Genomic DNA, 26,307 nt, shown 5'->3' with positions numbered 1-26,307 from the left:
TGTCACACAGCATCAAAAAGATAGAAAAGCAGAAAAGAAAGAGGCAGGAGAAGATTGACACCTTTTTCAAGAGAAATCCTGTAAGTGAAGTTGAAAGCTGGACGTTGATCAATGTTAACATTAAACAACAGTAGCCTATTACCATTATATATTTTTGGATTCATTTAGTATATTACTTTTTAAGTTTCACTAAGGTTTGCTAGTACCACAGCCTTATTCCTTTATCACTGCACCCTTGTTTAGGAGATGAGGTTGCTGGAGGCATCAGTTTAAAGAGAGAGAGAGAGAGAGAGAGAGAGAGGCACAGAAAGTTTCACAAGTGAGCAATGAAAATGAATGTTACAGTTTGAGAAAGAGGTCTATGAAGGAAAAGAGGATGTGTTTGTGTCATGGGTGGTGCTTAATTCCATCCCAGGTGCACATACGCGTGTTTCTGGTGTTTTTATATCAAATTTAAAATGTTATCCATCCCCCACACTTTTGAAAAGCTTGCTACGCCCCTGTATGGGACCCACTCACGCTACAGACCTATTACAGATCAGTGGGTGGGACTTAATACATGAAAATAAATGATACAGCTGCCATCTTTCTGGAATCTAAGCTAACAGATGCTGAGAAGCCAGGCTTGATGTTTTTCAACAATGGTGGAAGGTTATCAATATGATATGGAAGAGGGTGATTTCGAAAGCGTGATGCTCGAATCTGATGTTCATGGCTATTTTTATGAGCCACAACACAGGGAAGAGCAGCCGAGGCAGACGGAAGAACAGGAGGTAGAAGACAGAGGTAGAAGACCTGCCTGTAGAAGGTAGAAGACGAGGTAGAAGACCTGCCTGTAGCAGGGGAGGAGCCTGGACTGACTCGAGCTGTTAGGGACTGATTGTGCCTGTGCTCTCGCTGTGCGCCTACAGACACAGAAATTGAGTCCGTCCGCTGCAAAGAATTTCAAAGATGCCAGTTTCTTCTGGATGAAATTTCTACATCAGATGAGGATATGGACGTTTGTGTGGTGAACCACCCACCGCATATGGACAGCAGCATTCTGGATACATATTTTAGAATACCAAAGGTCAACCGGAAGTGACAGCCAAAGCCTGCAGGGAAAAACAGACATCTGACTATAAAGTAAATGTTTCTATTTTATTTGGGAGTGGCTTGCAAAGCTGTGCATTGTGGGAGTTGTTGTCTTCCATACAAATGCGCCCCAAAGTCACCTTCTGTCCCTCTTCGGTCAAACAGGCACCACATTTGAAATGTATGTTACATTTCGACTACAAATATGACCACTTTCAATAAAGACTAATGTTTCCATGGGTGAAATGTCCCTTTGACGGAAAAAATAACATAACTTAATTAACTAGGTTCAGGTCCATGTGAGGTGGGATAATCAGAAGGGTGGCACACTGCAGATACTGCTCTGGGGACAGACCTTCACCCTCACCACCTGAGGAGACAGCAAACAAGAACGACAGGGTGGATTATACAGCAGCGTGATAAAAGATGCCACCCTCTCTCTCTCTAACACACACAAACAGATGGGTAGGTTGGCCGAACCATGTGTGCCTGCTTACACACAGGCAACACATGTTTTTTTTGATGCTCACAAAGAGATGGGCTCGCAGTGCATCTAGAGTACTATCAAAGTCACTCCTGTCATAGAGTGACACCTTGTATCGCCGTGCTGTTGTTATAACCTTTTCCTGAACATACAGGCTTTCCTCAGGATCACCGTGCCTGCACAGTGGCAGAAGGTCTGTCAGGTGTTTGATAGCAGTTGTGTAGGCTCGCCTTTAGCTCAGATAGCTCCCTGTGTTACATCCGGTAAGTATGTAGGTGCTGAGGGATGTAAGATCTGAAGCAGCACCATTATAGTTCCCTGTTAGAGCTTCTGTGATGGCATGAAAAGGTAGGAAGATATCCATCGTCTTCACCCACAGCTCCTGCAGCCCATCCATGTGAGTAATGTAGTACATGCACATCATGATCATCTGTGTCAGTTGCAATCACTACAGCCCGTTTGTGGTGCAGAATTTGTACTGAGTATGCAATGTGAGAAAACATCCTGGTATGTGCCTCCTCATGTTTCTCACAGAAAAGTTCTGGAAGCTCAACCTGACAATCCAATGACAAGAGGAAAGTGCGACCAGGATCACAATAGATTCCACAAAGAATAAGTGTGCATACTGCAGGAAGTGACTTGTTCTGAGCTGCCCATGCTTCCCCCATGTAGTTCAACAGGTTAGCTTTATTCAGTGAATTGTAAATTAAGCCTTTCCATACAGGTATAGGGAGAGTATCATGTGGCTTGTACTCCTTCATTTTGCTGGGGCAGGTTTTCATCCTCTTCTCTCGTTCCTCACCTTTCAGACTTTCAGCAGGATAGACATCATATCGATCACTAACAAAGTGGATGCAGTCACACTTGTCTGGGAGGATTCCAAGGAGCTTCCTCGGGTACTTTCCTTGCAGTTCATGAAAGGTGCTGCTCCCAAGATGTTAGTAACCTTGAATGAATGCCATTGCATCTACTACCATTACAACAGGCTTGTCAGATGGCGTTAGATTGTCCACTTCCCCCCATGAGCTGCCAAGGGCTGTCTTGAATGCAGCCAAGTAGTCTGCCTTGTTTCCTTTCCTTCCTGCAGGATGCACACTTATTCTTGGTGGAATCTTTTGTGATCCTGGTCGCACTGTCCCCTTGTCATTGGATTGTCAGGTTGAGCTTCCAGAACTTGAGGAGGCAGATACCAGGATGTTTGCTCACATTGCATACTCCGTACAAATTCTGCACCACGAACGAGCTGTAGTTGTTGCAACTGACACAGATGTGATCATGATGTGCATGTACTACATCACACACATGGATGGGCTGCAGAAGCTGTGGGTGAAAACGATGGATATCTTCCTACCTGTTCATGCCACCATAGAAGCTCTGACAGGGAAGTATAATGCTGCTGCTTCAGAGGTTACATCCCTTCTCCTCAGCACCTACATACTTGCCGAATGTGACACAGTGAGCTATCCGTACAGAAGAGGAAAAAGGTGGGCCTACACAACATTGACAGACAGACAGACATTCTGTCGCTGTGCAGGTACGGTGATCTGAGGAAAGCCGGGATGTTCAGGAAAAGGTAATAACAGCAGCATGACGTTACATGGTGTCACTATGACAGGAGTGACTTTGGTGGTACTCTAGATGCACTTCAAGCCCATCTTTTGTGAGCATCAAAGGAGACATGCGTTGCCTTTGACCAACTGAAGATGCCTTCCAATTACACCTTCGCCGATCCCTGCATCAGTTGGCTGTGTGTAAGCGGGCACACATAGTTCAGCCAACCTAACCAGCTGCCACTGATTTTGGGAGACAAATTGGTGGCAACCATGATGCCGAAAGAGGCAAAACCTTCTGAACTCAAACAGAGCAAATACTGCCACTGCAAGAAAAGCATGCATGCCAGAGGATTAGGGCTGGGATAAGCGATTATTTTTTAACGATTAATCTAGCGATTATTTTTTCGATGCATCGATTAATCTAACGATTCATTTTATCAGTCCGATTCGACTTCGATTCGATTCTCGATTATCTCCCCATTAATTAACTAATAGCAATTTATACATGTTGATTTACATATCTCAATGTAAACATTACAATATATGTTCATTGCTCTTAAAATTTCAAAATAAAAAAGACTATACAAGTGCAAAATAATGCATTCTTAGTCAGAGGGAGCATTCAGTAAAGCGTTTGCAGCTCATACTGTGCAGTTTAGTAACAGTATAAAAATCTCAAGTTCAAATTACTTTATTTTACATGCATTTATGAGCAAAACCTCTTCAATGTGCCTTTTGATGGTCAGTGTAACTTTTATAACTTGATTTGTTTAATCCACATTGTTTTCGTCCTGTTCTAGTTCATTTAAAGGCGGAGTCCACGATGTTTGAAAAACGCTTTGGAAAATTAGACGGGCCGTCTACCAAAACACACTTATAGCCAATCAAATCAAATAAAATGCCGGGTTGCGTATGTGTGGGGCGGGTCTATCAACAGAAGGTCCAGATTCTATTGGGGTAGGGGCGTGTTTGTTTAGGTAATTTCAAATATCAACATTGGCTTTCAAACATCATGGACTCCGCCTTTAATGACAGATATAAACACAATTATAGACTTAAGAAGCACATATATTATTAAATCTCTCTCTTAAGTTTGTTAAGATAGATTAGGACTCATTTATTGCTGGACAGAGAGTGAATGAAAGCGCAGTCTTCTGGCAACAGTGACATATTTCATTGCTTTCTGTTAAATTGCTCAAAATCATGACTGTTTTAAACACACTTCACATTCATGATTTTATGGTAAAAATGACACTTTTTCGCGTCAATCCACGAGCATTTAAACCATAAACAAAGCACTTTCACATAATTGAGCGTGAGCAGCGCAGCAGAACCCACGCAGAAACGATTGCAGCACTGTTGCTACAGAGCCGCCTTTTTGGGTCTGACGAATCGACACGCATATTTTGCGTCTACGTATTTTTTGCGTCGACGTCGTCGATTACGTCGACGCGTTGTCCCAGCCCTACCGAGGATGCTTCTGTGCAAGAGCCAATGTGAAGTGTGGCATTGCATGTCTTTACACCGGGGATGTTTAAGGATTGAACTTGCGCTTGAAAACAGGGACATGTAAGTAGGCTGCGCGCGCGCATGTGTGTTAGAGAGAGAGAGGGTTGTATCTTTTATCACGCTGCTGTATAACCCTCAAATTCTTGTTTGCTGTCTCCTCAGGTGGTGAGGGTGAAGGTCTGTCCCCAGACCAGTATCTGCAGTGTGCCACCCTTCTGATTATCCCACCTCACATGGACCTGCATCTAGTTAATAAGTTATGTTATTTTTTTCCGTTAAAGGGACATTTCACCCATGGAAACATTAATCCTTATTGAAAGTGGGTAATATTTGTAGTCAAAATGTAATTGTGGTGCCTATTTAACAAAAAAAAAGACACAAAGTGACTTTAGGGCGCATTTGTATGGAAGACAACAACTCCCACAATGCACAGCTTTGCGAGCCACTCCCAAATAAAATAGAAACACTTACTTTATAGTCAGACGTCCGTTTGTCCCTGCAGGCTTTGGCTGTCACCAAAGTTGACCTTTGGTATTCTAAAATATGTATCCAGAACGCTGCTGTCCATATGCGGTGCGAAGCTTGGGTGGTTCACCACACAAACGTCCATATCCTCATCTGATATAGAAATTTCATCCAGAAGAAACTGGCATCTTTGAAATTCTCTGCCGCAGACGGACTCCATTTCTGTGTCCGTAGGTGCACAGCAAGAGCACAGGCACAACCAGTCCCTCCCAGCTCGAGTCAGTCCAGGCTCCTCCCCTGCTACAGGCAGGTCTTCTACCTTGTCTTCTACCTTCTACAGGCAGGTTTTCTACCTCGGTCTTCTACCTCCTGTTCCTCCATTTGCCTCACCTGCTCTTCCCCGTATTGTGGCTCATAAAGATAGCCTCGAAATCACCCTCTTCCACATCATATTGATAACCTTCCACCATTGTTGGAAAACATCAAGCCTGGCTCCACAGCATCTTTTAGCTTAGATTCCAAAAAGATGGCAGCTGTATCATTTATTTTCGTAAGTCCCACCCACTAATCTGTAATAGGTCTGTGGCGTGGGTGGGTCCCACCCATGGCCCCCCCTGGAAAAATAACGACAGAGGGTTTGTAGTCTTACACCCTCGACAAAGATATAGCAATTCCTTCTTTCAATGACGCAAAATGACGATTTTTACATCATTGAAATCTGTATTCCTCCCATCTCAGGGGAAACTGAAAATGATGAATGACTAGGGCTGCACGATTAATCGAAAAATAACAGAAACCGAAATTCAGAAACGTTAACCGACCCTATTTTATCATGTCGGTTATTTCAGTTTTTAATCCTGTTAATACTTTCCCTTTAAAACATACTACCGCGTGTGAGGTTACGTGGCTCCGCCCCATCCAGTCAGTTGCATAGAGACACATGGAGGAGAACTCAAACACTGTGTTAACTGAGCAGATCATTTAGTGGCAAAGAAATACGAAGTAGTTGCGCATGTGCGGGCTGCGTGATAAAACTACGGAATGTGCGAACGGGTTTTTACCACAAATTTGCATGACGCGTAAAAGTTTTATGTCACCTTGCGCTCAGTTGAATCTACCGATGAGTCTACGCAGCCCGAGAAAAGTCAACACATGCCTCAGAACCGCGAGAAGACGCGGGAGCGCCCGCGCATGTTAAATTAGACATGGCAGAGATGAGAGAGAGAACGGGAGAACTTCTAATCTACATTAACACCAAATCATTATAGATGAGAGTAAAGGTATTGTATAGCAGTGCCCAGTTAAGGAACACTGAATAGAAGACAAGAAACGTGTAAAGGATACAATGTGTATTAGGGCTGTCACTTTTGAGAAAAATCAAATTCGAACGGATATCGAATATCATGCAATGTATCCGAATATATTCGAATATCTAGGTGCCCCCCGCGCATCAAAAAAAAAAAAAAAAAACCTAATGGAGAAGTTATTAACAGTGACAGTCATAAACATGGCTGTCTGCATTACTTTTTTTACTTAATGCTTGACACAGCAGGCTATCAACTTATAAATAACCACGGCTCAGAACAGGTGACAACAGCAGCAGGAGTAAGGCATATAGCCAAGCCCAAACGAAATCCGAGCCCGCAGACTTCGGCGGAAAACTCCGCTGAATTACGCGGATATAATGCCCTTCATTGACAAGCACACACATCCCGCGCTTGAGCGTGTTTGTGAGAAGAAATCTCATTGACAACAAGCACACATATAGACTATCTCGCGCGTTTGTGAGGAGTCATAGACAAGTGCATTACTGCGCGTGCTGTCTGCTTGACCGTTTTTAATGATAGAGAGCGCAAACCATTTGATATTTGAGATGAAATTAAACTTACCGCTTAAGCAGATTTCACTTGACTCTGTCGTCTATTTGACGCGCGACAGTCAGCACATGATCATTTAAAATCCGTTTACAAGACAAATGCTGTTGTTGTTTAATATAAAGTTTACATTGCGTTGTAAAAATGATGAAATTATCTTCATACATGCTAATTTCATAATGCGAACGTATTAACACAAGCTTTTAAATCTGGTATAATATTTAACACTATAAACAAAAATGTAATTTTATATACAAACTATAATTCTATCTTGACATGCACATTAGCTTCATGTTGGTCCTATTTGATTCCCTCTGCGCACAGTTGTCGTCGGTCTCACTCTCAGCCTCCTTTCTATTATGAGGTGTTACTGTAAAAAAATGCGCTAAAAATGGCATTTTAAAAACCGGATGGTTTATTTATAGTTCGAATCAGGGCCGGGTCTACGGGGGGGCTGGGGGGGGCATTGCCCCCCCAGATTTTCCTTCTGCCCCCCCAGATTTTCCTTCTGCCCCCCCAAAAATGTCCAGCCAACTTTAAAATAACGGAGTCTCTTTAAACAAAATATATACCCATTAGGCAAGCGCTAGCGTTTACAGCTCCCACCCACTATCGTCTGTTTAGCTTATTCAAGGCTTGGAGGTCTTTTCAGCAGTATTTAAGTCACAGGAACAGTACTACTGTTCTCTATGACGGTAACTCAAAAATAAAACGCATATTTAAAATATATATCATAAACAATTAAATTTAGTATTACATAAACTTAATAAACCAACACATATTAAATTAAAACTTTTTTATAGTAAAACATGACCAAAATAGCACCTTATCATTTCTTAGACTCACCTCATTATTTATTCATTCAAATACAACAGCCAATGGCAAGTCTCCGGCAGCATTTAATGTGTTTGTTTTAGACGTAGTTCTGTTTATTAAAATTAGAATATGCAGTTTGGTTGTGGCATACTATATAGTAGATATAAATGATATAAGATGGTTATACAGTAAATATACAGTATTGTAACAGCTGAGCATCGCGTGCAGTTTTAAAATCACATTTTAGCGGTTTTGTCATCGTCATTCGTAAGCTCATTCAGCTCGCGTTTGAGAAAAACTTCACACGCAAAAATCTACAGACTTTTAAGTTCAAGAGGAGCTTTCACCCCGCAAGGTCATCGTAAGGTAAAACGTGGTATTTTATTATGTTGCATTGTATTATAATATCTGATTTGCTGTGTTATGAACAAAGCAGTGTGATTTATCTTTGGTCTCGTCGCAAATCACACTTACAGTATTTTAGGGCTTGTGCTTTTGTCTGGTGCTGTTAGGCAAACAGGATAACCTTTGACGAATTTGTCATGCATGTCAAATTGCTTACATGATGTTTCAAAATATATTATTTAAAGCGTTGTGCTTTGTTGTGATATTTGAGGTTGCTGCAGCAGGATGTATGATAGGGTCAGGAATTAATGACAGTACAGCTTATCACATATATCACATTGAAAATACATTATTTTAAATGAAGAAAATGTTTGAGAAGTGGAAATAAAGTTCCTAACAAGTGTTTATTTAGAATAAAGGTATATGTTGGGTATAGGTATAAGAATGGCTTTAATTTATCTATAAGTGAAATAATAGATTAAATGCAGTGTAAACATTAATAAAATATAGCTATATGTACAGCTTTGTATTCATATCACCTGCTTGCCTGATTTCATTAACTGTGACTTAATGTGTAAAACTACATTAAGTGTAATCATTATAACATTATAAATCATTAATCTAATTGCATCTACTTTTAAAATTTGAACGTGCAAAATGACATATAAATGGCCTTTTATTATAAGACATATGCAAAATAATATTGGATTGAAACATCCATAATTTTAGTGTATGAATCGTTTTAGTCGAGAAATGGCTGCCCACCCAAAAATCCTGACTGCCCCCCCAGTCCAACAAGCCTAGTACCGGGCCTGGTTCGAATACGGATATGTCACGTCATGTTCGAATGCATATTCGAATATCGAATAAAAAGTGACAGCCCTAATGTGTATTATCCTGCCACTCATCTCATTATCTGGATATAACTTGTATATGTATATTATGGCTAGAATTAGTCATGTGGGTTGTATAATTCTTTGGTTCATAAGTTCCTATTCTGAAAGTTTCATCAGTTGTGCATAATAACATGTGCAGCAACTGCATATGGTCAAGTTTGAAATTTCAAATTTAGTATTTTTCAGTAATGCAGTTATTTTGGGGGGAAATGTAAATAATTGCATTGCATGCTGATTTAAGTTGTGCTTAGTTCTCCTAATGACAAGTTGATTTTTTAAGTTGATTTTAGTTCTCCTAATGACAAAAAAGTTAGCCTGGAGCCCTGAAGTACTAGACTTAAAAATGGTTAGTTATTTATTTTCTACTTTTTCTTTAGGAAACTTGCAGTATACAGTACACTAAAATGTGACTGTTTTCATTTCAAGCAATGTGTGCTTTGATTTCAGTTGAAGTCAAAATGTTAAATAAATAACCTTCACACAAAATACTTTCCTCTTCACTTAATTCTTTTAAAATCACAAAGATTACAACAAATGCCCTTTCAATAGAAAAATATATCACACCTTTAATATCTGAGCATATTTAAAATACAAACCTTGCCAGCGAACTATGAGGCAAAAAATAATAATAATCGCTCATTAATCGTAACCGATGTAAAATGTTAAATTAACCGAGGTTTTGATTTTAGGTCAAATCGTTCAGCCCTATGCATGACCATTCAAAAACATGATTGGGTTTCTAAAGCTACAAAGCTTAATGTAAATGGGTGAAGTGTCTTTTTAAAGTTGTAATAGTTGTCATCTGAGGCAATAAAATAATTATATAATAATTATAAGTCATTTTGCTGTATTATATTTATTGTGTGACACATTTCCATTAGGAGAACAGGGTTATGTTGAAATTAAAAAAGACCATAATGTTTAATAATGTGGACATTAACAATCATGTTATCTAGTATGTCTTTCGGAATTTTGAAAGTAGCCAAAAATTCTATTAAAGTTCTGAGCCTGTTGATGGCCAACTAGTAGTGAAATCATCACAGATCCATTGATTTTGGTTGGATTTTTATAATTTTTCTGTGTAATGAGTATACTGTTTGGTGAAAAGAATGGTATATTGACTAATGTCATAACTTGGGGGAATAGTTGATTCCCAATGAAGTAAAGATGAAAATATTGGAAAAAAGTGAAAAAACGCCTACTTTTTTGCATTAAATTGATGCAAAATTATGCAGAAATGTGTTTTAAGAGTTATTTTTTCAGTGGATGTTGTCTACACATGTGTTTTGTGTATCAGGAATGCATTTATTGACAGTTTACCCAACCAACTGAGAATTTGAGGAAAAAAAATAAATTTTCACAATTTTCTGATAAAAATAAAGGGTGCATACACTAAAATGGCCACAATTTCTTTCTAAAGAAACTGTTGCTTGTGATCCTGGAAACAGAAGAACATATATTTTTATACAAGCATACATACAAAACGTATTTTTTGTGTAATCATTAAAGTTAAAACTCTATTACTAGAACACATTTAACATACCTTTGCTCCTACTGTGTGTTTCTCTCAGTGTACCAGTAGATAGCTGTGTGCCAATAGATATCTGTGGCAGTTCCTACTGACTTTGTGTGTGGAGGATCGGTCTGACATTCCACCTCCACAAACAAGATGTTTGGTGACTCAATCTGTTGGGAGGTACTCTAAAAGAAAAGGACAATATAAAGTAAATGTTCAACCAAAATAGAAGAACATAAATGTATCTCACCACGTTGAAAAGATAGAAAGTATATGTAAACAATATGTAACTTAAACATACTAATAAGACATTACAGTTTAAATCCCATCATATTTACACGTCTTTTATCATTAATCTAATTCATAAAACGGACGACATAGAACTAAACTTTTATACTCATGTAAGCATGTATTTAACCAAACTGGGCATACTGATAAGACAATACAGTTTACATACCATCATATTTACACGTCTTTTATCATTAATCTAATTCATAAAACGGACGACATACAATTAAACTTTTATACTCATGTAAGCATGTATTTAACCAAACTGGGCATACTGATAAGACAATACAGTTTACATACCATCATATTTACACGTCTTTTATCATTAATCTGATTTATAAAACGGACGACATACAAGTAAACTTTTATACTCATGTAAGCACATATTTAACAAAACTGGGCTCACACGGTAAACAATGTAAAACTTCAACATGCGTTAGCCTACGTGCTAGCGCGACATACTAATAAGACATTACAGTACACTAGACATTCTGAATGCTCGGGAGACAATAAACACATATCTTCATAATCATACTTACAGGTTGTGGTTCTGAGATGCTTGTTGGTCCAAATAAAGTTGGTAATGAATCCTCTTTCATGGTCAAACATTTTAAAAATCCCGCTTTGAACTCACCGAGATTGGAAAAACAATCGTCAGTAAAATGACGGGAACACAACCAAAGGGATTTGTTGTACTGCTGTGGTATCGTGGAAAAAATGAATTTTAACCACTGATTCTTCTAGTCTTCATTCTTTGGCAGTGAAAATAAAGCAAACTTGCCTTTACAGCTAAAAACACACTGTCTCCTGGACATGATGTTATCGCACCAAACTAGGAAGTGTCTGTGAGCCTGGGGGCAGGGTTTTCGTTTCTCCTGGGCAAGGCTGTAGGCAGAGATTAGTATCTCATGTGACGTGGATGTGTTCGTGTGACGTGGCTAATATCAGGAAGAAGACTCACTCCCTATAACGACTCGTTTCAGCGATTCAGAGTCGACTCCCTACTTTAGAAGCCAATAACTTTATTAATCGTCCACTTTTTGCTTCAACTACTTTACACGTTGTTTACATTGATGGACAGCTACATGACACTGCAATAAAGCTAAGTTTCGATTTTGGATCTGTGTGGCTCTTTAAGGCCCTCATATTAGCTGCCCAATAGTAATGTTGAAAACAGGGAAGGCCCAACCCTCCTACATCTTTTGTTTTACAGATATGAGTTTTAGATATGCGATGGGTTCGGTATCCCCAAATAAATGGCATGATGATCACACTGTCGAGAGTTTTAAAAAATAACTGTGTTAGAAAAATAGGGAGGTTTTGAAACAGATAAAGGAATCAAGGTAAAGTAACAATTTTAATCGCGTTAATACGGCCAATCATTCAATCTTAAGAAAAATGGTTCTATATAGTACCAAATAAGGGTTCTTCAGCTTGTAACAATAGCAGCACCTTTTTTGGTACTATATAGAACCCTTTTTTAGATGGTTCTATATAGAACCTTGCCTTGAAAAAGTGCTAAATAGAACCTCAGTGGTGCTATAAATAACCCTTTCATTTATCAGCAGTCAGGAGGATTATTTTTTATTTGTTTTTTCTTATTTATAGCACTTTATAAGGTTTAACAGTTTAAAAACAGAATTGCAAGACATCAGAAAAATACTTTTATTTTCACTTTTTCATTACATGAGATATCATACAATAATAAATATGTGCATTAAAATCACAATCAGAATAAATATATGAATTATTATGCAAATATAACAAATCACTACTTAAATAAGATATGGATGTTAAATAACAGCTTCAATATTAAATAAATTAACAATAAAATTTGGCAATTAAAATCATTCTAAATAGACAACAATTAAATGAAATCAATAAAATCATGACATGCAACATCAAAACATGCAAATGATAATAAATCCTTAATGTTAACATATTATGACATTACATTCAGATGTATACATTTTAGCACAAACAGATCAATGACATAGAATACAAATGAATGGGATGTTTATAAAACATTATTAACTGTAAAAAATAAAAGTCAATAGGATTGTGTCAAGCTTTGTAGAATCTCACCAAAAAAGTCCACATTATTTTGTTTGCTGGATCATTGTACAGTACATACTCCATCCAATGTTCTTTTGTGGCAATGATACTGAACATTTACTCAGATAAGAGTAAGATAAGAAAGGGTCTGCTATTGTCATGTTGATCTTAAGATGCAGGCTGTGATTAACATAGATCTCCATCACCTTGCAGTGGTCATCATCATACAGGGTTGAGCATCAAGTCGAACAAGATTTGGATCTGTTGGTCATGGGAGAAAGAATAAGACATGGAGACAAAACAAGTTAATATTAGCCTGGAGTTTGCTTACATTTTGTATGTAAAACATGACTGGACAGAAGTTTTAATATGATTCTGCTCAAGATACCTGTTTTGTCAGTAAGCATGTGAATGCTTGGTGAAAGATTTATTTATAAATTGAATTAACTCAATTCACATAAACCACAGTTATCAAGCCAATGGCCGCCCTGCAGAGCTTCACTCACGATCCACCTAAAACAGACAAAAATAATAAGTAATTCTGCTATTACAAGTTAATGTGCCACAAGAACACACACACGATCTCCAAAATGTTTTTAACAGTATATAACTATTATTTTAATGCCAGCATTGAAAGAAACATGCATACATCACCTTTAAAAACAGGATTTGTCTCTCATATCAAGCGGTCATACGCACTGCCTTCACTCCCAGCATAAGAAAGATAACCTCACATACGAAAACTCTGAAATATCAATAAAAAAATTAAACGCATGTTGTACTACATTCTTTTCATAATTATTTTAATAAACTTAATGTAAAATATACATGTATATGCTTTTAAACATTTTAACAAATCATTATCCTAAGTCTTAAAGCAGAGTCCTCTAAATATATAATTTAAAACCGTATGAAGCTTACCTGCTTTAAAGGGAATGAAGCTTACAGTATAAAGTGTACCTGTTATAAAAGAAATAAATTACAATAAGAACACACAAAACTTCAATTTTCATAATGTTTTTAACAGAAAATAACTACTATTTTAATGTCAGTATTGAATGAAACATGCATACATCACATTTAAAAACAGGATGTGTCTCTCATATCAAGCAGTCATACGCACTGCCTTCACTCCCAGCAAGATTACCTCACATATAAAAACTCTGAAATATCAAAACTAAACACATGTTGTACCACATTCTTTTCATAATTATTTTAATAAACTTAATGTAAAATATACATGTATATGCTTTTAAACATTTTAACAAATCATTATCCTAAGTCTTAAAGCAGAGTCCTCTAAATATATAATTTAAAACCGTATGAAGCTTACCTGCTTTAAAGGGAATGAAGCTTACAGTATAAAGTGTACCTGTTATAAAAGAAATAAATTACAATAAGAACACACAAAACTTCAATTTTCATAATGTTTTTAACAGAAAATGATGATTATTTTCCTCTCTTACCTGTTTGTGTTGTAAGTCTGCAGGCGGTTCAGCAGGACTGATGATTCAGGGCTTTTACAGGTGAAAATAATCAGGAGGCAGCTTAAAAATAACCAACCTGATCTCACGAATTTCCGTGGCATAGTCACAGAATTTTGTGCTAATTTTTCCGTGGCATTCTCACGGATCTCCGCATTTTTCTGTGGCCCTGCTACGGACTGTCTTTTTCCGTGGCATTCTCACGGATTGGTTACTCAACTGTTTTGTCCTATTTTCTTACCATTTTCGCTTCGGTTTAGGGCTAGATTTACATGAAATGACATCCCTACCCAAACCCAACTCTAACCCCAACGCCAGGCAACAATTGTTTAAAGTTTAGAAAATATAAAAAAAAATCAGAAATTTTTTTATAAACCAATATTTAAAGTGACATACTAACGCAAACACCAAATCTAACCCTAAACCGAAGCGAAAATGGTTTGAAAATAGGAAAAAGCAGTTAAGTAACCAATCCGTGAGAATGCCACAAAAGAAGGCAAAGATGTTTTGGGATCTGCAAGAAAAAGAAGGACATCATCTGCGTATAAAGAGATTTGGTGCTTTATACCACTCATCATTACAGGAGATATACGTGGGTGATTTCTGATACTTATTGCCAATGGTTCCATTGCAAGAGCAAAAAGTAAAGGACTTAGTGGACATCCCTGGCGGGTACCATGGTAAAGAAAGAAAGAAGCCGATGTATTATTGTTTGTAAGAACAGAAGCAGAGGGGCAAAGATACAGCATCTCAATCCACAAAGTAAAATTTTGGCCTAAACCGAATTCTTCTATAGTGCTTAATAAATAATTCCATTTGACACTGTCGAATGCCTTAAAGGCGTCCAGGGATAAAATAGCAATTTTGTCATGTTTTCCTTTGTTTTTATACACAATATTCATGAGTTTACGCACATTATGAAAAGAAAATCTCTCAGGAATAAAACCTGTTTGATTCTCGTGTATTACTGAACCAATGCACTTGTTTAACCTATTTGCCAGAATTTTTGTAAATATTTTAAGATCATTATTAAGAAGGGAAATGGGTCTATAAGAGGAAGGGTCCTTACTATCTTTGTCTTTCTTTAAAATCAATGAAATATTTGCCATGTACAGTGTTTCTGGAAACTTTTTGTTAGAGTTTTTAAACATCCTTAACATTAAGGGGCCAATTTGATCTGAGAATGCTTTATAAAATTCTATCCAAGAAAGGGTCTAAGACACAATTAAAATCCCCGCCAATAATGAGGTGAGTGGATTGTATATCAGGTATAATGCTAAAAACAGATCGAAAAAAAAGGATCATCAAAATTTGGAACGTATATATTCACAATATGTTTTTCCAAAATAGTACCAGACACAATGAGATAACGACCATTAATATCCTGTTTAGTAGTTAAGTGTTGAAAGAGAATGTTTTTGCATATTGACACCCCGCGGGCTTTTGAAGAAAATGTAGAGTGGTACATATGGCCTATCCATCTACATTTAAGTCTGTGAGCTTTGAAATGTTTAATGTGAGTCTCCTGCAGAAACAAAATGTCTGCATGCAGCGTGTTTAAGTGGGTAAAAACTTTGGATATTTTAACTTTATTATTTAAACCACGCACATTCCAGCTCAGAATATTCAAATGTTTCTTAGGGATGCTCATCAAGGCCTGGTGTAAAGTGAAATGAGTGGTGAATTGAGAACAACCATCTATATTGTTTCATAAAGAAAACAAAAAAAGTAGGTAAACAAATCTAATACAGAAATAAGCTGGCAAAAAAATTAACCGTGACATCGCTTTTTAAACATAAGCGATAGTGAAAAAGCCCCATAACAACGTGGGAACGCTGAACTGAACACAAAAGAATAGATGAAAAAAAAGGAAGACTCTACAGTCACTCCGTAGCGAAATCAGAAAAGAACTAACTGTTCTTCAAAGCAATCATATGTCGCTCCATCTCCACTCAATATTGACAGGAGATAATAACTTTGTATATAATATAGATGTTAATGCGTAGGCATTCACATATATGAACATATAAATACGCAAGCTTATATGTATACAATAAACATGAACCTAACTTTTTGTCCTGAAAGACTTTTTATAACAGTATATTACACAAGGCTACCAACTTCAAGTCGCATTTACCACAACCGGACGTTACCCAGCGTACTTCCATCACACTGCAAGGCTGTCAATGTAGGACAATTTAGGTAATATTTTCTTCGTCTTGTCGTGTGTAAGGATAAGGCGAGCAGGATAAAGGAGACCATATTTTATTCCTTTGGCTCTTAGCTTCTCTCAAACTCCGTCAAACTGCTTGCGATGGGATGACACTTCTGCTGGAAAGTCCTGAAAGTTACTGATGCGGCTCCCATTAAAAGAGAGAGGGCTCCGGATCCGGGCAAGGCGCAGTATTTCAGTCTTAACCGAATCATGATGTATCCTGGCAATCATTACTCGCTGTCTGTATACGACGGGACCGATACGATGAGCCCTATCAACTTTTAAACCTTGCGGGAAGTTGGATTCTCCAAGCAGAGTGGACAAAAGTTCCGTAACAAATCGTGTGGGGTTGCCTTTCTCAATATTCTCTGGAAGACCGTCTATCTTGATGTTCTCCCTGCGAGATCTGGCCTCTAGGTCCGTTAGCTTGGCTTTCAGAGAAATGTTGTCCTGTGTTAAATTAGAGCAAAGCTGCTCTAAATGAGAAACGCGGCGCTCGTAGTCAGTGCTAGCCTCTTCCAGATCCGCAATACGAGTGGTGTTAGTGGCTAATGCAGATTGCACTCCTACCAGGGAAGCTTCCAAGTTATTAAACCGAGCATTCATTGAAAAGTCAATTTTTCGAATTGCCAAAAGAATAGCTCTGTGAGAGGCCTCTTCTTCACCGACCGAAAGTTGACAAGCTTCAGTGTTGATGAGCTCATCAACCGACTCGCTTCGATCGCTACTAATAGGGTCAGCAGGCGCCAGGTTAACTGGTGAGTCTTCCGTCGTGTTGACAGCCGGGAAAGAAGCCTGTTTGACAGTCGTTTAGACTTATTCATCTTTAATGCATTAGCTTATCTAAATTATGAAATTAAACAAGAATAACAAAGTTTTAAGTAGTTTTATCAGATAATTGTGACGGAGCTGAATTGAAATACGTCTTACTCCATGTGCTGCTCTCTAGCGCCCCCCATCACTTTACATGTTTAACATCACTTGAAACAGATGAATGAATGTTTTTTTTTTCTCACAGTAACAGCAGAGGCGATACAACTTTGTGCTGAACAGGCCCTAGTTTTACTACTAAAATACTATTGCCATTAAAATGGCAACAAACGTGTAAAAATCAATTGCACTAAACTCATGACACTGTTTCTAAAACCATCTTGTGTAATAAACGCATAAAGGCAGATTAATGCAGACTCTTGTCATTAGATTTTGTGTCTTCACTTCAGATAGACGACGTCTTGTTACAGTTTTAGTTTTGTTCTGCACTGTAAAAAAATTGTTGGCTCAATTTATAATTTTTTAATAACTAGTTCCACAGAAATTTTATGTTCACTCAATTGCTGTCTCCAAGGTGTTACCTGGATTGTTGTTTTTTAGTTTGCCCAAACTCAGCATTAGTTCATGTTAAAGGGGACATTCCATGAAAATCAGACTTTTTCCATGTTTAAGTCCTATAATCGGGTCCCCAGTGCTTCTACCAACCCAGAAAACATGAGAAATAGCAACCCTGTAACTTTGTTTTGGTAAGGCTCTCTCTGCAAGCATGTGAATAAATAGGTCATTCGAATTTTGCTCCCCCCATGACGTATTAAGGGGCTCTTATTATAATGATACCGCCCCTTCAACTGCACTATCCAACCATGAACGGCCTCACGAGTGCGATAGACAGAGAGAAAGAATGACTGACAGCTTGACGCGTTTGTATTCCCTCAAACACAAACAGTAGCCTACAATCTTATAACTTGTAGTTTTAATAATCTTTCTTAAGATTGAATTAACGTTCTAAAGGATTAACCTTACCTTAATTAGGGCTGGGTATTTTTTAAAATCTTTCGATCCGGTGCCAATTTCGATACCTCCGTTTCGATGCCGGTTCCTAACGATACTTTTTTTGATACCATATGTTTTAAAATCCATTGAAACATTAACAAAAATACATTAAACACACAACTTTTATTTTTCACCTTAATTTAAACAAATTCTGGTAACACTTCTCACTCAGGATAACATTAATAAAACTGGTTGTGCTTTTTGGATAGTGGTGCGCCAGCAGACACACTTATCAGATTTTTTTATGAAAATAAGGAAACAAAAATAAAGAAATTAAGAATATAATTTACACTGCTTTATTTTATGAAATGTAAAATGGTGTTTAGCTTGGACTAACAGTATTTGTGGGTTTATTATAGCTGCAACTTTGACAAAAAGTTAAAATATTTAAATGGGTGACTGAGTTTTACTGGGAAGATTTGTATGCATGTTTGTTTTTTGTAAATACTCAACTTCATAATTATCAAAATATTAAATACATTTGGGATTTTTAAAATGAGTAGAAAATGCGTTCAATGTCATTTTATTCAAGTGAAATTAGCAAACCAGTTAAATGGAATTTTAGTTTGTTTTAAATAACGAGCCAGGCTTTGGGCTGCGCGTGCGTGTGCGTCAAGTTTAAACCCTAGACAAAAAAAATAGGTTTAAACGCATCGTCCATTTTGCGAGACGAGAGCATGAAGGCTTTGCGATGCGGAGAGACAGGCGCGAGTATTTCATAAGCATTGAGAGACACAAGCTGCGCGGGTGGGTCAAGTTTAAACACCTTGTCAAGACTGTTGTGGGAGACGCGCGCGAAAAGCCTTGCCATGCGGAACCAGGCGCGAGTAAAACAAGCAGAGAATTGAAACCCCTCGTCACTTTAGGAGAAGCGCCATTTTGGTTGACGTGCCTTTCACGGAGACAACACGGCCATACTTGCGCTAACTTTATTGGTAAGACTGTCACAAAGACTTTCTTCTCATATTGCATCCTTTCTACACTTGTGTTGGGTGACTGCGAGGTGGACTGCAAGTATTTTCAAAACTCCTCCCCGTCACGTGGTGGTGAACAGCCAATCGGCGGCGCTTTAAGTCCATACACACAAGTACAGGCTCACAGACACAGCCGCTTTTGGAATCAAAATTTGGCATCGAAAGATAAATAATGTTTCGATACTCAAAGTATCGAAGTTTTTCATTCGATACCATAAAAGAATCGACGTTCGGTACCCAGCCCTAACCTTAATGCAACAGAGAGAGCGAGTGAGTGAGAGAGAGCGAGTGAGCGAACGAACGAGAGAGAGAGAGAGAGCAACGCGACGGTTCGCTTTCAAGTGTGTTGTTTAATGTTTCTCTGAAGTTTATATGAATGAACACGAGGATTAATGCACTGCACGAGACAGAGTGAGAGAACAACGCGTATTCACTATCATACACAATAAGCATAAATATGTTGTTTAATGTTTCTCTGAAGTTTCAAATAAATACGAAGAGTTACAAGATAGAGAGTGAGAGACTGACAGAAATGCGAATGTGTTCAATATGTGTACGCAATAAACTTAAACATGTCATTTGATCTGTTTCTCTAAAGTTTAAGCATTAAACGTGTTGTTTTATGACAGATCATTTAAATGTGCTCGTGTGGTTTGGTTTGTGGTCAAAAAGTAAACTTCTGAGTGTTTTTGGACGTGTATTTTATTGTAACATGCCGAAAATCATTGTGCCTGTATAAAACACAAGCAGCATGAGACCTAAAAGTCTTTATTTTTATTCCACAATGTTCCCCATCTGCTGATAAACATGTATTTAGGATGCATAAAACAGATGATTGACTTTTTAAACTTGTTCAAATATATAATGCTAAACATCTCTTACTAACTTCTTTCGTGAGAGAATGCAATGCCTTAGCCGTTTCTCAATACCAAGTACGCCAAGTTCGGACATGTGTCCTTCCTAGTTCGGACTTGCAAGTTCAGACTCGGAAGAACGAACTTCTGACGCGAAATGCATTCTGGGAAACTTCGCTGTCATAAGTCCATACAAGTCTCCTCTGATGCATCCTCGATAAAATGGGCGGATCAAGAACACATCCGGGGATTTTATGTGAACTTGGGCTTGATGCGAACTTTGAATTGGAACAGTACTTGGACCGCGACTGATGACGTTTCACAAGTCCACAAGAACGCAAGTACAGACAAGAACGCATATTGAGAAACGGCTCTTGTCTACAGCGCGAGCGCTTGAGACTCCGCCCACCTGAGCAGCTCATTTGGATTTAAAGGGATACACACAAAAACGGTGCATTTTTGCTCAGACCCATAAAGTGCCTATTTTAACATGCCACAATAAATTTCCTATATGGCATTTTGAGCTAAAACTTCACATATGTACTCTGGGGACATCAAAGATTTATTTAATATCTTAAAAACGTCTTGTGGAATGTCCCCTTTAAAGTAAAAATACATTATTTCATGTGGTATATGAACCCTTATTATATTATTAAGTCCCCATCGCTTTTGTTGAAATTGATTGATTGAAGACAAACATTATAATATGAAGAGTTTGGTTCCAAAACGCAGTAAATCCATTTTGACAAATTTCGGTAAAAACGTGTTTCCAAGTAAGTGACAAGATAAAAACCACTATTTATAAACTTTCACATAGCATCTTTAGGTTATAAAAACATAAAAAATTTAAATCCATAACTTGATTTTCAAAGATTTATTATAAAAATGAATTATTTTTTCCACAAAATGCAATAAATCAATGACAAGTTTTTTTCCAAAATGCTATAAATCTATTCAATCAATGTATAAATGTGCATTCATCTTTGCCATTTTGTATTCATTTAGTTGAACAGTTGTACACAGTGATTAAAAAAATAAACATTAATTGCATTAATCAAAGCACTTACTTTGTCATATTAAGAACACTGTCATTGCTGCGGTTATACTTGGGGCGTCGTCGCTTAACATTTTTCACAGCGATCTGCTGTAAAATGTTTTGGTCCTGCTCAATTTTTGTTGACTTTGAGTAAAATAATGGAAAGTTTTTCATAAGATCCCCTGGGGTCAATGTGTTAGCATGAGAGAATCTTGATGCTGTCGTGTTAGAACAAGCGACCGTCTCCCGAGTGCCTCTCGCGTAAATTATTAGATGTTGATGGCTTACATTTCTTTCCTGTCACAGAAAAACATCATAGGTTCATCAATGCCATTAAAGTATTATTTTGTTTGTTTGTTGATCACGAAGTACAAAGTAGATGAGGAAAACTAAGATTCCTTCTACTCAACGCGCAGCCATTGTTTGTTTACATTGCGTGAAATGGTACGCTGTAATTTGTGGAGCGGACGTATTGCATTCTGTAGAAAAGGAGGAGTGGCGTTTATAGCGTTTTGGGAAATAGGGGAGAAAAGATGACCAAATAACATTGCGGATATTGGATTTGCGTAAAATTAAGAATTTAAATACTGACCTGATATAATACTGATTTTGGCAGTAACTCATTTTTTTCAAAAATGGCATTTATCGCGTTTTGAAACCAAACTCTTCATATGTGATCTGACTTTGTACAAGCATGCATTATCATATGCTAAAAGTTATCTCCTCAGATAGACTAGAACATTGGTGCCCAAACATTTTCCTACCAAGGGCCAAAAATCAAACCTGACTGAGGGTCGTGGGCCAAAAGTAAATGTTGCTGTGTTATATTAAAATTAAAGTTGCCCTGATAACCCTTAATTTATAATTTCTAATATTTAAAAAATAAATAAGCAAACTTTACTCTGTTTATGCATAACTAATGCAGTTTTATTTTCTAAGGTTTTTTGTAAAAAAATAAAAGAAATATGCGTTTCTTAGTTTTATAGATTTATTTTTAGTTATTTTTTATTTTTCTCTTAGATTGTTTTCTCATTTCTTTGTAAACCACTTTGAATTACCTCCGTGTATAAAATGTGCTATACAAATAAACTGGCATTGCCTTGCCTAGGTAAAGCATGTTACTATACTCCTAATTACAAGAAGAAAAAACTGCTCTTAGACTAAAGCCCTATTTGGACGGGATTAGTTTTACAGGGGGACCTCTGAGAAAATCGTGCCTCTCAGAGGTCCTATGTGTTTTTAATCCCGTCCGAATCGGCCATGTCTGTGTTTTTCTCTGACGACCTCAGTAAAAATTCCAGAGCAATTTACCTACTGTTTTTCCGCCGAACTCAGAGGTCCTCTGAGAAATGTAATCCCGTCCGGATGCAAATGTCTATGTTTGCACGCAATATCTTTTGAAAACGCGGTTCATTTCGTGTTTTGGCCAACGTGATCTGCAGTAAGGTCTTACTAATGCGCGTATATTGTATTTCCTGAGTCCCATTCATTCAGATATGAAAGTTTTTTCGCATTCGGCAAAATAAAGTAATTAAATCAAGACGAGCTGAATATCATACACTGTTAAGACTAAACACTGTAATATCATTAACATTATAAGAAACTCCGTTCAAAGTTGTTCAACTCCGGAATGGTAATGTTAATTAATAAAGATATTAAATTTTATTAATCATTATTTCTTCATTTCTTTGTGTTTGTTATAAGCAGACAGTTATATATAACACGTAGGCTACGTTACTTTAGTAGGATTTGTATATTTTATTTTGATTTGTTAAAATTAAATTAATAAATTACATGTTCTGTCATAATTTTACATTTAAAGCAAAATATTTAACATTACAAACACGAGTATCCAGAGCACGTGCTACTGCAACGTCCAAATGCATGAAACAGACACTCCCATCTCTGGAATAGCCTGCATCATTTTAATCCTGTCCGAATCGGTACATAAAATCACAGACGTCCTGGGGGACACGCTGAAACTCAAACGTCGTTTGGAAAACTAATCCCGTCCGAATAGTGCTTAAGTGTGTGACCAGAATGCTGTGGTATGAGTTTAGCGGAGGAAAATTTTTCAGTCAAAAGATTATTTTATTTAGTAATGAATATGTCCAGTAGAGAAAGTTTGCTTAGATCATGTGCTAAGCAGCTCTGTGTAAAATGAATTTTAATAGATTTGTGCAATCTGTACATCATTAGATTACCTTGTTTGAGTGTAAATCATTTTAAACATACAAATTATTATAATAATTTCTTTATTAGTAAAACTTTGAAACATGAATTTCTCACCAAATAAATAACACATTTCTTGTATTTCTGCTTATATTCTTTTTTCCCCACTCTAAGGCTGGCTGGTCTAAGACTCTGTTCTGGAAAGCTAATCAGTGGATGATGATCCACATGTTTCACTGCCGGATGGTTCTATCCTACTATATGTGGTGGGTGTCCTGGAATCATTGGGAGGACATGAATACCCACATCCCATTAATTCAGAGACTGTTGTTCTTTTTGGGACTTACCCTGCTCACCTTATTTCTCAATCCCATGTGGACACATAAGAAAACCTTACAGCTACTAAATCCAGTGGATTGGAACTTTGGGGAAAAAACTCCACCAGAGAACAGACCAGTCATAGATGAGCCACAGCACAAACACCATGCCAGCTGATTAACTGTTTGTATGCGGGTAATATGAGCAAATGGTATTTTTTTTATAGTTGTATCGTCAAGCATTGTTTGAAGGTTTAATAATTGAGGTTTAGTACTTTCAAATTCGAGATAAGGCACATTTAGTTTGGTTTCTGTATTCAGATAGCCCTAACTCTATATTTTTAGTTGTGATTTCAGGCTGTGGCTGATGCATGTTTCGTATGTGTGTAACTTTTAACTGAATGTGACAGTGGGAAATGACATTTGTGGGCTCTTTTTCATCAACTTCCTGTTTAAGTTGGGTTGAACATCATGAAAAAAGCTTATTATTTGTGTTTATTTGACTGTTTAAAACTGTTTTCGTTATGCATTGACAGTCCCTCAGGATGCAAGGTCCTTGTCTTTGTCTCAAGTTTACTGCAGGGTTAAAGATGACCAGAGTAGATTTTTTTGTCTTGTTTTCACCTGTCAAAACTAAATTTGGTTCTAAATAATCTCTGATTTTTTTGCTTTGAAAACATCACCTTAGAATGATCAGACTTTGGTGTACTTTTTCTTTAAGATCATTTCTTGTACATACTGTTTAGTGATGCCCCATAGCAGTAGGCTGTGTGATTTAATCAATGTATTTTTCTTTCTGAGGCCTATGGATGTTTGATTAACTCTTTCCTCGCTATTGACGAGATAACTTGTCAATTAAGAGAAAAAGCTTCCCTGCCAATGACGAGGATTTCTGTCTTTCCGCAATATCGCTATTATCCACCAGGTGGTGCACTTCTGCAACTTATACAACCCGGAAGTAGTGCCTCACGTGAAAGAACTCTGTTGCTGAGTCCCAATTTGCATACTATCCGTCCTAAATAGTATTCAAAACTAGAATTAGTACGTCCCAAATCGTAGTATGTTGAAATGAGTATCCCAAAAATACCCGGATGGTCTACTATTTCCGGTTAGAATTCGAAGTGCAGATCAATGCACACTCTAACGGCTAATATTGCCCACAACCCATTGCGTGCGGGAGGGAGGAAATTAACCACACTGACCTTCTTGCTTATTTGTAGTAATACTGTGGCTGTACAAATGTTAACTTTATTAGTCCAACAAAAGAAACATGGTTACTACACTTTTACTATAGTAAAAGCATGGTTCACTTTCATCTGGATATTTTTAAGTTATATATAAGTATAAAATTAAGTATAAATACGTTAAACGGTAGTTATACTGTAAACTTTTTAATATTTTGACTTTAAAATAAGTAGCTTTTGTTACACACATTGCACATGAACGTCAGAGCCAGCCGCCTCACAAACGACCTGCGTTTGGTTCTAATGACGCTCTGCTTCACTCCTCAACTTGGTAGAACACAATGTATTGTGAAATGTATTGTGAAAAAAAATGACGACAAAAAAAAGGGAATAGTAAATAAAATTATATTTGACATAAGTTATAAGAATGAATGAAATATTGTTAACAGTCATGGTGTGTGTAACTAGGCAACCACGTTTTCGTTCACGTTGCATGACGTCATCGAAGTACGTCCCAGAACGTGCATACTCTTTTGCTACACACTCAAAAGTATGAACATTTTCTTCACAAAAACAGTACATACTTTTAGGTCGTAGTATAAGTAGGCAAATTGGGACTTAGCATGTGTTTGTTTTAAAGGTCGCTCTGCATCTGATCTCTATTAAAAAGTCCTTCACAAAAATGGATTTATCTCAGCTTTTTGCTCAAAATTGGGTGTTTTTGAAGAAACCTACCCATATTTGAGAGGTGATAAAAAGAGAACTAATGAAGAGGATGAAACAGTTTTTTTGTTGTTTTTTTTTTAAAGAAGAGGGTCTGTTCTTTCATTTGATTTTGTGATTTTGTTTGTTTATATATTTAAAGAAGAAAATTTTCTGGAAAGCATTAAACTTTTGTGAAAATCATGAAATGCTGATGCTGGCTAGCAACTTTTTTTTTCAAAAACGCTGAGGGGAAAGAGTTAAGCTCTTTGGGGCCTGTAGTGGAATTACAGTTAAGAACCGTTGATCAGTGATGATGATAAATGAAGACCAGAACTCAGAGATAAAATAAATAGAAGAAATTTTACTAAAGAGAATTCTTTGCATTTCATTCAGCAGAAGTCAGCCGCAACACTCAGCAAGGAGTTCCTAAGCCGATCTGCTCACACATTACAATACATATTGTACGTATTGAGATATTTGTACTCTAACAGAGATTATGAAACTATGTCATTATGTCAAACTTAATGATTCTGATTGGTTAAGCTATAGATAAACTTCGAGAACTTTCACACATGGACATCCAGTTCAGAGCATATCTAATATGAGTAGCAGTATGGCAGCAAGCAGTCCGAGTTTAGAAACAGAATGACTGTGAAGGCCACAGAAA

At 37.3% G+C, this 26,307-nt stretch overlaps 1 protein-coding gene across 4 annotated transcripts in view; it reads left to right on the top strand.

Annotated features, from left to right (window-relative positions):
* cln8 (CLN8 transmembrane ER and ERGIC protein) overlaps window positions 1-25,120 on the top strand; it is a 128,429-nt gene extending 103,309 nt beyond the window's left edge. For all 4 annotated transcript variants that reach the window (XM_073869466.1, XM_073869467.1, XM_073869465.1 and 1 more), the window contains one exon: window positions 23,609-25,120. In XM_073869466.1, the coding sequence (XP_073725567.1) occupies window positions 23,609-23,929 (321 nt within the window). In that variant the 3' untranslated portion in view covers window positions 23,930-25,120. The remainder of the gene's footprint in view (window positions 1-23,608) is intronic.
* The last annotated feature ends 1,187 nt before the right edge of the window (window positions 25,121-26,307 follow it).

This window comes from Misgurnus anguillicaudatus, chromosome 7 (assembly GCF_027580225.2).
Source record: "Misgurnus anguillicaudatus chromosome 7, ASM2758022v2, whole genome shotgun sequence".
In the NCBI taxonomy this organism is placed as follows: domain Eukaryota; kingdom Metazoa; phylum Chordata; class Actinopteri; order Cypriniformes; family Cobitidae; genus Misgurnus; species Misgurnus anguillicaudatus.
This window is presented reverse-complemented; position numbering and strand designations above follow the sequence as displayed.